Below are 13,714 nucleotides of genomic sequence, written 5' to 3' on the forward strand. Positions count from 1 at the left end.
AAAGATTTATCCAAAGCCACTATTTAACCACTTCAAATAGTTAATGTTTCCATAGGTATTCCTAAAGCATGGTTCAAGTACTGGCGAAGAGATTAAATAAATGATCTTTTGCTACAAAACTGATCCAAATTAACAAAATGAGGGGCTAAAATTAGCAGCTTAAAATAAGATGTTGACCTACCATTTATTCTAGTAGTTTGGAAAAAAGTGAGAAAATATCTCACATTTGATTCTAATGCTGCTGTTTGTGTAGTGATGACTGTATGTAGGTCATGATACAGGCTTTATAGAAATGCTGGTAAGGGACCAAAACCTCCTTCCTCACAAGGTCACCAGTTAGGCATCCCACTGCCTTATCTTGCAGAAACTTTTGGGTTCTAAATGCATCTGCACAGACCGGTTAACTTGGCATCTGTAAGGACTGGGTGAGTCTTTGGTCCATCCATTAATCTTCCATTAAAGGGACAGAAAATCCTGCAGCTCTTCAGCTAGGAAACAAATTGTGCCTACAATCAACTCTTCTCTGTCAGCCACTTTTACATGCTGATAAAATGAGAAGCAGCTTCTCATATGCATTTCCACATCACTTTTACTAGCATTGCCTCTTCGTAGCGTTGCTTTATTACCAAAAATTGCTTTAATACTGTTAAAGTCAGCAACAAAAGCATTTAATTGGCTTGTATTACTGCAGCAGTGAATATATGCTGGAAAAAAAGTGAGCATAGGCCCCCGAGACTGCGATTGCAGCCACTGCACAGAAGAACTACTCAAAAAAGGTCCTTCCTATAAGAGTCCCATATTAAACACTATATTGCAATCTTGCACAGAATTGCTACATCAAGATGAACTTCATGTTTCATGAATGCTGTACTTCTGTACATTACTTAGCAGAGTTCAGATAGAAATATGTAGGAGTCCCTTACTGCAGTCTAAACACCAACAGCTTTAAAAGTACTATGCAAGGTTCAACTGAAGTAAAATCTAGTTCTTAACAAGGTTTCCACCCACAGCCTCTAACTATAAGCCACCTGAAATGTGTAATGAGGATCTATACCCCCTAGAATTGTCAGTTAACTTTTTCTTTCCTTTTCTATCCACACATTACCTTGATTAGAAAAATTAACCTGGGATTCATTCTTGAAACTGGAAGTTGTTTGTTTTTTTTTTTTTTTACTTTCTTTCTCCAAACTTGCATCAAGCCTTCTTTTACACTTCCCCTCCAACCCCCACCCCTCCCACCTCAGTTCATGAACAAAGTTGGCTTAGTTGCAGCTTACGTTTGATACGGACTTGACACCACAGTACTGTATGTTCATATGAACATCTGATAACCTGTGAAACAGAAATCACATCTCCCAGTTTGTAAAGCATTAGCTACCTTCTCTCATATTTGTAGATACTAAACACATCACTTGCTTTAAAAGGAAAAGTTAAAATCCTCTTTATTATCCTCATCTGTCCTTCCAGATATATCTGAAGCAAAGTATGAGGGTCTCTGCATGCTCACCCTCTTTTGTACACAAGCTGAAAAGCCTTTTCAGTTCCCCTCTGACCCCCAGAAGAAGCATGCACTTCAAGCTGTGAGCTAGGCCAGGCCAGTGTATTTGAGGTTCTGCTACAGAATAAACATTTGTATCTTGCTCTTTTGAGAGATCCTCTACAGGGATAACAAGCTCCTACGTTTGGGTAAACGAATGACACCAGGATGCAAAGCTGAACACTTGTGAGAGTAGTTTCAGAGATGTGGAACACAAAGAAGAAATAAATGATCAATTAAATACTCTCTTGTTCCAGACAGGGAGGCATTCTTCTAAAGATCTGTGTTCATGCAGGGTCTGGAGTATAGGTGTCTCCAGTCAGCAGGTAGACTGCTCGTGTAGCTGCTGGCAGGTGCTGCAGCACTGATACAAAAGAGCAAAGGTTGTTACAGCACAAGACAGCATAAAAAGATTAAGAGGAAGACGCTGCCTAAAGTTTTCATAGTTTAGTGACTTGTACTGTGTTTTCAACAACTTACCTTCTGCAACACAAATGTATTATTTAGGGATGAGTACTGTATGTCTGGAAAGTATATGAATTACTAAGTAACAGACATGTCTCTTATAGCAGAAAATCGGTCCTAAAGTATAATGACTTTTTTTTCCCCAACAAAATCTAGCTTGCTTATTTCCTATGGGAACTTGCAACAGCAATATTTCTAATATTATTGCTTTAAATGTGCGTGCAGTGTCCTCAATAATAAAAAATTTTAACAGAAATGTTAACACAAACCTTTCAGAAAATTTGGCTGCATTTATTTTAAAAGCTAATTGCAGTGAAGTGCGGGGACCCCCCCCCACCCCATTCTGCAACTAAATGAAATCTTTATGTATTTTTTATATGCTTTATTTAAGTTAAAAGACAACACTCTCCTGTAATTCTGCATCTAGTAGAAAACAGTAGAAAAAATGTAAATGTACTTGTATAAACTAATTCTATAGAATATATCCAAGTATTACAGAGAGTCTGTAAAAAAGCATTATTCCCAGACTAGGCCTTCACACAGAAGCAATCTTTCAATCCATCAAATGAAAAGAATCCTTCCTGTGTTAACACCACATGTCAACCCATGTCTGTCACTGCATATTCTAAAATATGAACATGGATTTGATGGAACAACATAACAAATCAAAAATGCATAGATACTATTTTACTGTTTATAAATATGGAAAATAGAACTCTCAGCCATGTGAGACACAACGCAAAAGATATAGGACTGAATTAAAACTAGGTTGTTTAGAGCTGTCCTGTAGTAACTTTATACTGGAGGCTGCCCATGGGGTATTTATTGTACAAATTAGTGGGTTTACTTTATTTAACTGAGAAGCTGTAAAAAAAAAAACCAAAAAAAAAAACAACAAAAAAAAAAACCCACAGCAGCTCAAGGTAATTCTACCAGTAGGAAATAAAAAGGCTTATGAAGATCTTACTCCCCTGCTTAAAGATGGATGTTTTAATACATTTTGTATTTAATCTTTTCTTACTAAAGGAAGAGCACGGGCTCCCATGGCTGATGCATGCAGCTCTGCAGCTCTTGCCAGTGTCAAGGGGAAGTACAGGGAGTGTTACTTCCCCCAGAACAAGCATTTAGAGAAAAATTAATGTGGCAGGTGCTGGGTCTTTCTGAGAACATCGTCTTGCACTGCCTGCCACTGTCGAAGTAATAATTGCTTTGCCCAGAAGAAAGGGTGAAGTCTGTTTTGTGCTTTCAGCAGGGCTTAAAGAGATTTAGAAATATTTTATTTCTATATGCATGTGTAATTAAGGCCACTGGACAATAAGACAGTCTAAACCAGAAGTAAACAAACATTTTCTGGTGACCTCTGAAAGTGAGTTAAGAGATAAATATGAGCTGATCACTATATTCTGATAGCCTTCTTAATCAACTAGGGATTTTTTTTTTTCTTGGCTCAGACATGGACTATGAATACAGGCCCTATAAAATATTATTTGCATTTATTTGAATTATTATAAAAACCTGATTGAGGAATTATAGCTTATTGCTGTATCATGGCTTAATCTTGATTCATGTTATTGAAAAGAAATAGCGACTTGAATACCATGAGAAATTACTACATCTTGTGCTTAACGCTTACATGATTTGTAAGATTATAAAAATTAAGCCTAAACTTATATCCTTTTTAACAAATATGAACCATGCATGTAGGTAAATTTGACACTACAAACAAGAATTAAATACCTTTGTACAAGAATCTCTTTGCTTTAATGCTCACAAGCAGAATAACTAGTATGTTACTCTTCATAGTTATAAAACACATTGAACTAGAATTGGGTGAGAAATGTTTTTACCCTTCAGGAAACAGTTCAAAATTTCAAAAATGTTCTCTCTAAACCTGAGTGTTTTTTAAAAATTGTGAATTGATTAAAAAAAAAAATCAGTAACCCAAATTAAAAGTTAGCTCTGGTACTTCTCAGTCAACTGTGGCAACACATTTGTTACTGAAAACTACTCAGATACTGACACATGAAGTGTTTAATTATAAAAAAGTTTATCAGTTTGAAAGGACTACTGAATTCAAAATAAAAACTCCTCAAGACAAGTATCTTTTGGGGCTTTTAACCACTGTAGTCAACTTCTGAGAACAACACTACTGCGTGGAGGTGAAAAAAAGACCTTGCTCCCCAAATGTCAGGGTGAACTCATGACACTTAAATTTATTCTTTTATTGTTCTTCAACTTTGCACCCTGATGACATCTCCTGGTTTCAAATCCATTTCCTCCTCTTGTTCAGTTCTTTATCTTTAAAGCAGTTTGTTACAGTTTGGGGGAGGGAGGTGGCAGTTACCTTAGAAGTCTTGTAGCAGGAACTCAAAATTTAGTGATGTAAGCAAGAAATAGAAATGCCATAGCCACTGAAGAGAAGACATGCGGCACTGCTTACTTAAAGCCCCATCCTGTCCCCCCAAGGACAATAGCTGCTACCAGGATGGCACCAGCGATGGAGCCTATTATAAGATTGGTGGCACTAGGACCTGTGATAAAGGATCATGGTAAGACGGATATAAGAACCAACCACTTCATTCATGTCAAGTGAAGCAACTGAAGGGTAGTCAAACAATTCAAGGAATATAGACAGCACACACAGTGATGTCTCTAGACAATTGTCAGCAAGCCCAACTTTTCTTTAACAGTAAGAATGAACAAAGCTGTTGATCTCTGCATTTTGCTATGTTGACTTCTACCATGGATAAAAATCTAGTGTTAGACAGTAAATTCCATTGTGACTTACTCCATTGTCTAATCAATCAACTATCAACCACAGACATTGAGATATTTGTGAATAATTCCTTAATTTAAAGGAAAAAGTATGAATGTTGTATGTTTTATGACGGACAATGGAAAGGAAAAAAATCAAAAAGCCTAACTTTTTTGTGGACATCCTGAAAGGTGGTAGATATTTTAATTTGAGCTGAGAGCACCTAGCACCACTTGCTAATCACAGTCCAGACTCCCTATGGTTACGTCAATGCTAAATTTACAAACGATTGTTTGACAAAAGCAAAGGATTATATAAAAAGACACAAAAGTTGAAATAAAGCTGCATTCCCATCAAGCTTTCTAGACATCAAAGCATCTCCTCAACATCCTCAAGAAGCTACTTAACAACAAAGTGAGGAAGGGTGGAGCAGGAAAGAAGAGCAACAAAAAGCAGCAGCACAAAATACGTTTGTGCAATTTTCTGAAGAGGGCAAGAGAACACCTAGGTATGATATTCATAATTGACCTTTAAGTGCTTTTTATACACAGGGTGGAGGAAAACTGACAATAGGCTTGAGTAACATTTTAATTGCTCTGTACAAAGATTTCCTATTGATCAGTCTTTGATGTAAAGCTAATTGCATCTGAGCTTAAGGCAAAATTAAACCAACCCAACTGTTCTTTTGCAGCATATTGCACACTTCTTGTTTAAACATTTACATATCCAGGAATAGCCTTCAAAACCAGTTTTTACCTCCTATCCCAGTCTCTCCAAACCAAGCAATTGAAATTTTCCTATGTTCTCAAACTGAGTTTGGAAAACTGTCAGACAGCTAACGTAAGGAAGAAAAAGGAGCAGCCAAAGATCAGTAAAAGAGCAAGCAAGGGCAGCTGCAACAACTGAGAGTTTTAAGCTGTTAGGTTGGTACCACAAAACCTCTGTCCAGTCCCAGACACCAGAGTAACTACATGCCCTAAGTTTTAAAATTTACCACAGTGACCTAACTTCATTGCATCCATTGCATGTTTCCCAAATCTGTGCTTTTGGAGATCAGATTAGCTAACACAAAACCAAGCTTTAAAAATTGCTTCCTGCAGTTCCTGCACAAAAGAGTATTCAGGAACATTAATAAAAAACTTGGACTGAAAAGAGAGTGAGCTTTACAGATATGAGCGGTGCACAAATTTGATAACAATAATTAAGTAATTTTTTACAATTTGGAAGACCATATCTTATTTGAACTTACCTTTAAAGTCACTCCTGGCTCAAATCAGCAGGAGTGAGCATGGTGGAGGGTAAATGAATGCCGTTCCACAGGCATTATATTCCCAATTAGGACTTGCTTTCAACAGCAGCCTAATGAGCTGCTGTATGTGACTCAGATCTATGGCTTGTTCTGGATTTTATCAAATGATTGCACACAACAAAAGACTGAAAACACAGCAAGTAATGTATCTGTAATAAGTTTTAGAAGCCTTGAAAAATTCTAAAGCTGACTTCTTTCTAGCCATAGAATTCTATCTTCCCACAAAAGAGGTACAATGATTAGCAAGTAATAAGTCATAACTTAGATAAGTACCAAATGGCCACTTTTTTACATCCCTCTTCTTACTATGTTCCCTGCTTGTTAAATGTTCGGGGCAGGGGGAAAAAAAAAAATCTATTTCACAGTGCACATCCATTCAACAAACAGAAGTTTCTTCTTTCAATACAGAAAATCAATATTGGTTATATTTACTACAAATATGGAAGAATTCCATCAAAGTTTAAACAGAAGAGGATAATGTACAAAATAATTAGGTTCCATTAATAGAAAAATTACTAAAATTGTGTTAAATAATAAATAGTTCCTGATAAAAACACTTTCTGGATCTGACTGAATTTTATAAAGTGTCAGCGACTAAAGAAGTGATGTTAATTTTTAACACAAAAAACCCCCTGAAAATCAAATGCCTGTGAGAATTGGGCTATCTGCTAGAGAGAGCCCAAGAGCAGAGTAAACGATAGATGGCTGTGGATAAAGCATGTCTATTCTTCTATAATAATGTTAAATAATTTTAAAACTGTTTCACATTATGCTGGCAGCTCCTATGAATGCAGAGAAAGGGCTATTTTTCCTAGTAAAAAAAACCTGGAAAGGCTACATTCAAGGTAAAATTTCACTGGTAATCAACAAGACTATAATCTCATTTTTGATTTCAATATGAAAACAAAGCCAGTGGAATACTTATGATTACTAAACAGCAACCACTTGTTCACCAGAACGGAGTCCTCCAATTAATGAATTCCAGTTTCAAAATACAGAGATTTAAGAGGATCACTGGCGAGCTGTTTTAAGGCCATCACAAACGGTGCAGGTAAAAGTACTTACAATGGGACTACTTTTACATGTTATACCTTACCTTAAAGATGTATGCCTTATGTTTTATTAAGCATTATCAAGGAAATAAACAAGAATTTTGATACCAGTATGAAGCTCACTTTGCATCAGCTCATTTTAGTTAGTGACACCTATGAAGAAAAGTATAAATCAATATGTTTCAGCTAAATAATCTTCTCTAGTCACAGGACTCAGGTGCTTGACATAAATACATGCAAACTGAAAGTAGGAGGAAGGTTTTAACAACCACCACACTGTGGAGTCATTTACCATCCAGACTATCACAAGGTGCAACACAGCTGGTACATGTGTTCTGTCTGCCATACTACCCCTGTAACCTGCGGACACAGATTTATTGGGAGGAAGCTCCTGCAACTATCTGCACAGTAACCACCTGGCAAACCACCCTTTCCTGCAGGGTGCTGTCAGCTTTGGCATGGCTATCATGTCATCTCTAGTCATCTTTCAGGACCCAGATACAAATCCTACTGAAGGTGTTAAACAGAACACACCTTTAATTTCAGTGGACTTCAGACTATCTCCTAAGTCTTCATCATCATCAGAGAGATTCTACAAGAATTAACATACATTGCTTTGAAACTCTGCTAGTTGTAGAGGAGGCAAGTTTACTGCAGGTTGTCCTGCAGGTAACAACACACTGTGGTGGTCTGATGTTTTCTTTTCTTGCCTGTCACTTTGCCAGCCAAATTCTCTGGTTATCAAAGCTAAGTATCTATTTTAGGACGAAAGCTGGAAAAAAATTACTCTGCCATTTTGTCCCCTATGATTACTAAAATAAATTCATAAAGCATTAAGAAACTAAAGATATTTCAGCACTTTGAAGACAAGTTTGCAATTTGCAAGTAAAGTAGCGAAGGAGGAAGAAGGGCAGGACCTGGTATCAGGATGTGATGAACACAACCTGCCCTGCAGCCATGGATGGTAACAGCCACCAAGGCATGAACAGCATTAGGAACAGCGAGAGTATTTGTGTTCCTTGTGTGCTTGCTTTAAACCAAGGAACAAAAAGTAGCAGCGGCTTGCCTTGAATGTACGTTTATTTCTGAAGGAACCAGAGGACAGAAAAAAGAGTGATGGGATCCAGGAGAGAAGAATGGATAAAAACAAAAAGAAGAAGGAGTCAGGTCATGACTGATAGGAGAAGGGGAAAGATAAAGAAAAGCTGCAATTAGAGCAGAAGCATACAGGAGCAAGAATAAATGGGCAGAGACATTGGTAAGAGCTGAGTGAATTGAGACAGCAGGTAAAGGAAGATAAAAACAGAAGGGTGCAAGGCAGAAGGTAAGTAAAAGGCAAATGGTCCTCAACCTGCAGGTAAATTCTCTGCTCCAGAATGTGGGTCCCAAACCTCTACAATCTTCACAGTCTTTAGTTTTTAACAAACAGCTGTAAAAGCCACCAGATGATCTACCACCTTCTTCCTTCTATTTGTTTTTCTATTAGTTGTCCTCTATGAGTGCAAAGATCGCTCTTCTTCTGAGAATCTGAGTTTCATGTAACAGTCCAGTTCAGCAAAAGCTATAAAGGTTACACCTAGGGCTGCAAACTCAGACACAGAAAATGCTGCCTACCAGAAACTGCCGATGCAGCCTTACTCAGAACTCTATATGAATGCTTGTTCACACAGTCTGAGTAAAAATCACAAACTGTCTTGTTACGGTTCCCCCTTAAGAGAGATGGCACTGTCACACAACAGAGGTCATATATAGTATTGGAAACACAGTGAAGTTGGAAATCTCAAAAGAGCAGAATAACAGCACAGTGAATGCAGAACGAAGGGAGTTCTTACATGGGCATTTTTATACATGTATATATACCTATACACACGCATGCATGTGCGTATATAAATCGTAGCCACTGTTAAAAATGAGGTAGTGGGCTAACACGTAAGATTCTAGTTTCCTAAAACAATGAAAAGACAATAAGAATTGCTCATACATATTCTTTACATATGAATTCTACACTTTGGCATTCTGCTGCCTTGAGGTAACGGAATCCTAGCAACGGAACATTCAGAAGCTTTACTGTAAAACTAGCTGTCTATATGATTATGATCAGCTTTCATCTTCCTAGATAGATCATGTGACCTATTAGTAGACTGAAAGCCCCATAGACTGTAATAAACAATTCCTGCATTTTATGAAATAGTCCGCATTATTCAGTCTGTTTTGCAAAATAATCACAAACTTCCTTTTTTCACACTAATTTTATAATTTGGTGTAATGGAAACATTTAGACATTTAATTTTACTGTGACAATGTAAAAATTGACAAACTTATTGTTTTATGCCCCACATTATCCCAGACAGGAGAAGGTTCAACACTGCATGAGCAAACCACACGACACAGACACAGTCAAATCACACGACAAATACGGTCACCACATGACAAAGCTAATGGGGTAACACACAGAGGGCTCGGGTGCATACGGTTACCTCACACACCAGGCACCAAACATAAAACTCAAACTGAGAAAAATGCTTACTCTATTCCCCACCCTGTGCCTCCAAAAATCACCCCCAAGGCCAGAATGGTCCCTGCCACTGCACCTATTAGCCTGTTAGTGGCCATGCTCACTGTGCGGAGGGAAAAGGGAAGATTTTTTAAGGAGATGATCACATAAATGTCTGAAATGAAAACATGAAATAAGTCCTCACAGGAATATTTTACGCTATAATCCATCATCGGATAAACAATTCAAACCTCCTAATAAACCTTTATTTACCAAATACTGTAGCTTTAAGAATTCTGAAATGAGCTATATTTGGTTTTCTTTGAATGCTTGCAAATATTTCTATTAGAAGTTTTCCTGTAAATGTAAGACACTTCCTTTTAGCTTGTGATTCTATTACTTACTTAAAAAGGGAATATCCTCAACCTACTGCTTATTTAAAACAGACAAAATGTAAATAAGTGACCAATAAGAAAACTTCCCTTTGAGCACCAGAAACTTACTGCATCCATACTATAACTAAGTAAATGAAAACTGTTTGGAAACAGTTCAATCACAGAAAAAGAAAAAAAAAACAACAAAACAACTATTTAATTCATTCCTTTACTAGTTAGTAGTATTTTCCTTTGTTACTGCATTTATCAATAGGACAATATGTATCTATATGACCTAAAGACAGATAACACCTTTTAAAAGGAAAAATTTGCCCTAGAAATGTGCTTCAGGTAACAGTCTGGAAATTTCAGTATGCTCAGATAGTCAGTCTTAAGATATTGAGGCCTTATTTTTCATTTTTAAGGGAACTCTTTTGAGGAAAAACATCTATACTGTTCCTGTGTCAATGATTAAAAGCTTGATAGATTCTTGGAGTCACAACAGACCACAAGCAACCAGCTGAGTTCCCTGCCTAATGGGAACTTTTCCAAAGGACAGAAAGTTTATAGTCTTTATGCTGAATTAAAGTCTGTTTTGAAATGTTTTCATAATTTTTTGCTGTTTCATAAATATATACAAACAGACACACACACACTTGAGACATAAGTTTTATATAAAAAAACCAAACAAACACTATTGCACTAGTCAAACAAAGGTCTAATTCTGCAAATGAAATGGCAAAAGAAGAATCTTGTATGCATATGGAGACCTACTGATTTCAAATCTACTAGCCAACACTCTAAAGTAATTCAAAGTTTCTGCAGTAGCCAAACACTAACAGCAAGAACTCTTTGTCTTCCCAAAACTTCTAGCATGCTGGGTAGGTCTGCTAGTACAGGATACAGTAGGTTGCTGAGTTTAAAGACTCATGTATTAATATAAACATAATTAAGGACCACTAATTTTTTAAATCCTGAAACACAGCACAGAGCCAAAAGCAATGATGAATGATGGAAAGGTCTGAAAAAGGAAAGTGCAGCAGGAGTACCAGCCAACGGTCAATTATCACAACAATATCTAAAGAGATAGTCAATACTTCGTAGCTACATATGCTCTAATTGTAATAACAAAAATGCTTGGATTTATTGTGTGAAAAATCTTAAATCTATTAGGTGAATTTCTGTATCATGAGTGTTCTGTTTCTGAAATGTAACAAAACTCAAATTTAGGAAAAACAGGTATTTTGATGTCTGTTTCCATCTCAGACTTGTAAACTGGCATATGACATAGGAAATACTGGTAATAAGGGAAAAAACTTAATGGAAACTACTTGAGGATGTTGGATCTTTATAATACAGAAAACTACCGCTGTATTCTTCTGATATCTTCTCACAAAGGAATTCCTCTATTAGCTCGTCAAAAGGGATTATAGTAGCTGTCAGTGTTCAGACTCCTAAATTCATTTCTAGGTGATTCAACATCAATAAATTACTGTAACAACATAAGTAAAAAAAAAAAAAAATCCATCTTTTGAAATCACTGAGCCACTTTGTACAAAAACATATTCTGCCTTTTTTCAGAGGACTCCACTGAAAAATGCAATCTGAACTTCCTGTCTCTACGTACTGTCAGTAATCCATGCACATACTATTTAAGACTTTTTCCCTGACTATTTCAGCATTGGAGTATTAATGTTCATAAAGATATTTCTGTTCTGAATTAGATGAGTTAATCTGAATTACAAACATCTAACCAAGATAAGCATACCTTCGGTGTTGCTTTTCCTATAGACCTTTTTACAGAGGAGGGAATTATTTCTTACCTACAGGATCTCGAAATAAGCAATATGAAATTCATGTACTCTCAGAGTCACAACTGTAAACACTGCTCTTCTCATCCACACGCAAAGAGAAGTAAGCAGCTCTATAGCCCTGTTCACTATTTTTTTTAAGACACCATAAGCAGTGTTCCACAGTTAGAAAAGTTTTTATGGGAAACTGAATGACAAGTAGCTTTGTATGGCAGGGTACAAACAAGGCAGCTCTACACTGAGCAGTGGTGGGGTTAGGAGTCCAGGCAGCACCTGCACACATTCCCTCATACAAATCTGGACTGTTCTAGAGAGCCTCCTTCACAGTGGCAACTTGTTTTAAGATGATCTCTTCAAATGTTCTTGGTAAAGGTCTACTGGAACCGTTCTGCTAAGGGGCAAAAGAATAAGGCACACAAGACAGAAGTAGAGCCAATCTGGAGGGACATGCCAAAATCCTGTCCTCCCTTGAAACTTTGGATATTTTAAAGAGTAATCAATTAGAGTCTGAGCTCTTAGGACTACGTTTTTAAACAACTCTATCTGCTTTCCATCAGCATTGTATAAGAGACAGAAGAACATGGAACTGGGACACAGGAGAAAAATTTTGTTTAGGTTTCTCAGTTATTGTAAACTTTATCTGTAAATGCATAACACTGGATAAATATAGCCTGGTGTTGGACAATGTCCTGGTGACAGGAAAGACATAAAAAAATTGGACAGCACCATCCAAAGACATCCACCATGCAAGGACTTTTCTTCCTCTTTGAAAAACTTTTTTTAATGAATATTTCCTCAATAGCTCGTCTTTGTATTTACACTTCATATGCAGTTGAAATACCTACTAAATACACAGGAGTAAGCAATAATGATCATAAGAATAATTTAAGTCTTTAAAAATCTTTATTTCTTTCTTTTTCCTCCCATTGAAATCTGATTTCAGGGAACCAAAGCCTGTTTTCACTGGGGACATTCCACTTCTCCCTTTTTTATGCCACAGCTCTCTGAATTAGCTCTGAACAACTAAGGGAACTGGAAATCTCTACTAAAGCATAATTACTCAATTATGGTATAAATAAGAAGAGCTACACTTAGATTCCAATCACAAAGAAAATTATTGTAAAAAAATAGAGAATAAGGGATGAAGGAAAAAACAGAAAGTACATACCATTACCTATTGAAGTCTTCCTCAAATTTAGGTTAGAAAAAAAGTTTAATCAATTCTCAAAGCCGAAAGACCTACTTCATCTACACGAAGCAGAATTTTACTGCCTAGGTCTACACAGGACTGTACAATAGTATTCTCGTTCTATTCTACTACCATGTATCAACAGAAAAACACCATATATTATTGAAAGAACATAAAAACTGAAATCACACAAACCCTTGGGTCCTTCATCCTTCTTGCTACCAGTATCCCTGACAGGATCATCAATACTGCAGTCTGTCCCAGCCCAGGAGAAATTACAAATGCAAGTGGCTTCATTACTACAAATCTGGAAAAGAAAAATAAATTACAGCTGTTGGGTTTTAACTACTTTTTATTGGGCTTATTTAACATTAGGTATTTAATTCACAGTATAAAACTTATCCATTTATATACTGTAAGAACAGCACTGAGTGTTTAGAATGAGCATAATACATCAATAACATGAAAGTTTACTTTAATCCTCTAAATACACTCAGATGCTAGGGAAAGCAGAAGTGTTCCCAGTGAGTCCATCATCCCTTGCATTACACACCTGCACAGGATGTAAAAAGTAACAGAAATTCTCATCCAAAAAACCCCCCATCTAGACTAGTTAGATCTTCACTAACCAACTATCTAGACTTTGAGCCTGGATGTCAAGAAGGAATACAAGCATTTGCACTTAAAAGGTTATGCTTTGCAACCTCTCATTTACAGCTTGCTCCCAT

At 36.7% G+C, this 13,714-nt stretch overlaps 1 protein-coding gene across 1 annotated transcript in view; it reads right to left on the reverse strand.

Moving 5' to 3' along the window:
- Positions 1-4,438: 4,438 nt before the first annotated feature.
- ADAM23 (ADAM metallopeptidase domain 23) overlaps positions 4,439-13,714 on the reverse strand; it is a gene marked incomplete at its 5' end in the record, with an annotated part of 43,182 nt that continues 33,906 nt past the window's right edge. The window contains 2 exons of the mRNA XM_010085287.1: positions 4,439-4,533; positions 13,182-13,293. Of these exons, the coding sequence (XP_010083589.1) occupies positions 4,439-4,533; positions 13,182-13,293 (207 nt within the window). The remainder of the gene's footprint in view (positions 4,534-13,181; positions 13,294-13,714) is intronic.

The sequence above is a fragment of the Pterocles gutturalis genome, unplaced genomic scaffold, assembly GCF_000699245.1.
Source record: "Pterocles gutturalis isolate BGI_N339 unplaced genomic scaffold, ASM69924v1 scaffold48395, whole genome shotgun sequence".
NCBI lineage: Eukaryota > Metazoa > Chordata > Aves > Pterocliformes > Pteroclidae > Pterocles > Pterocles gutturalis.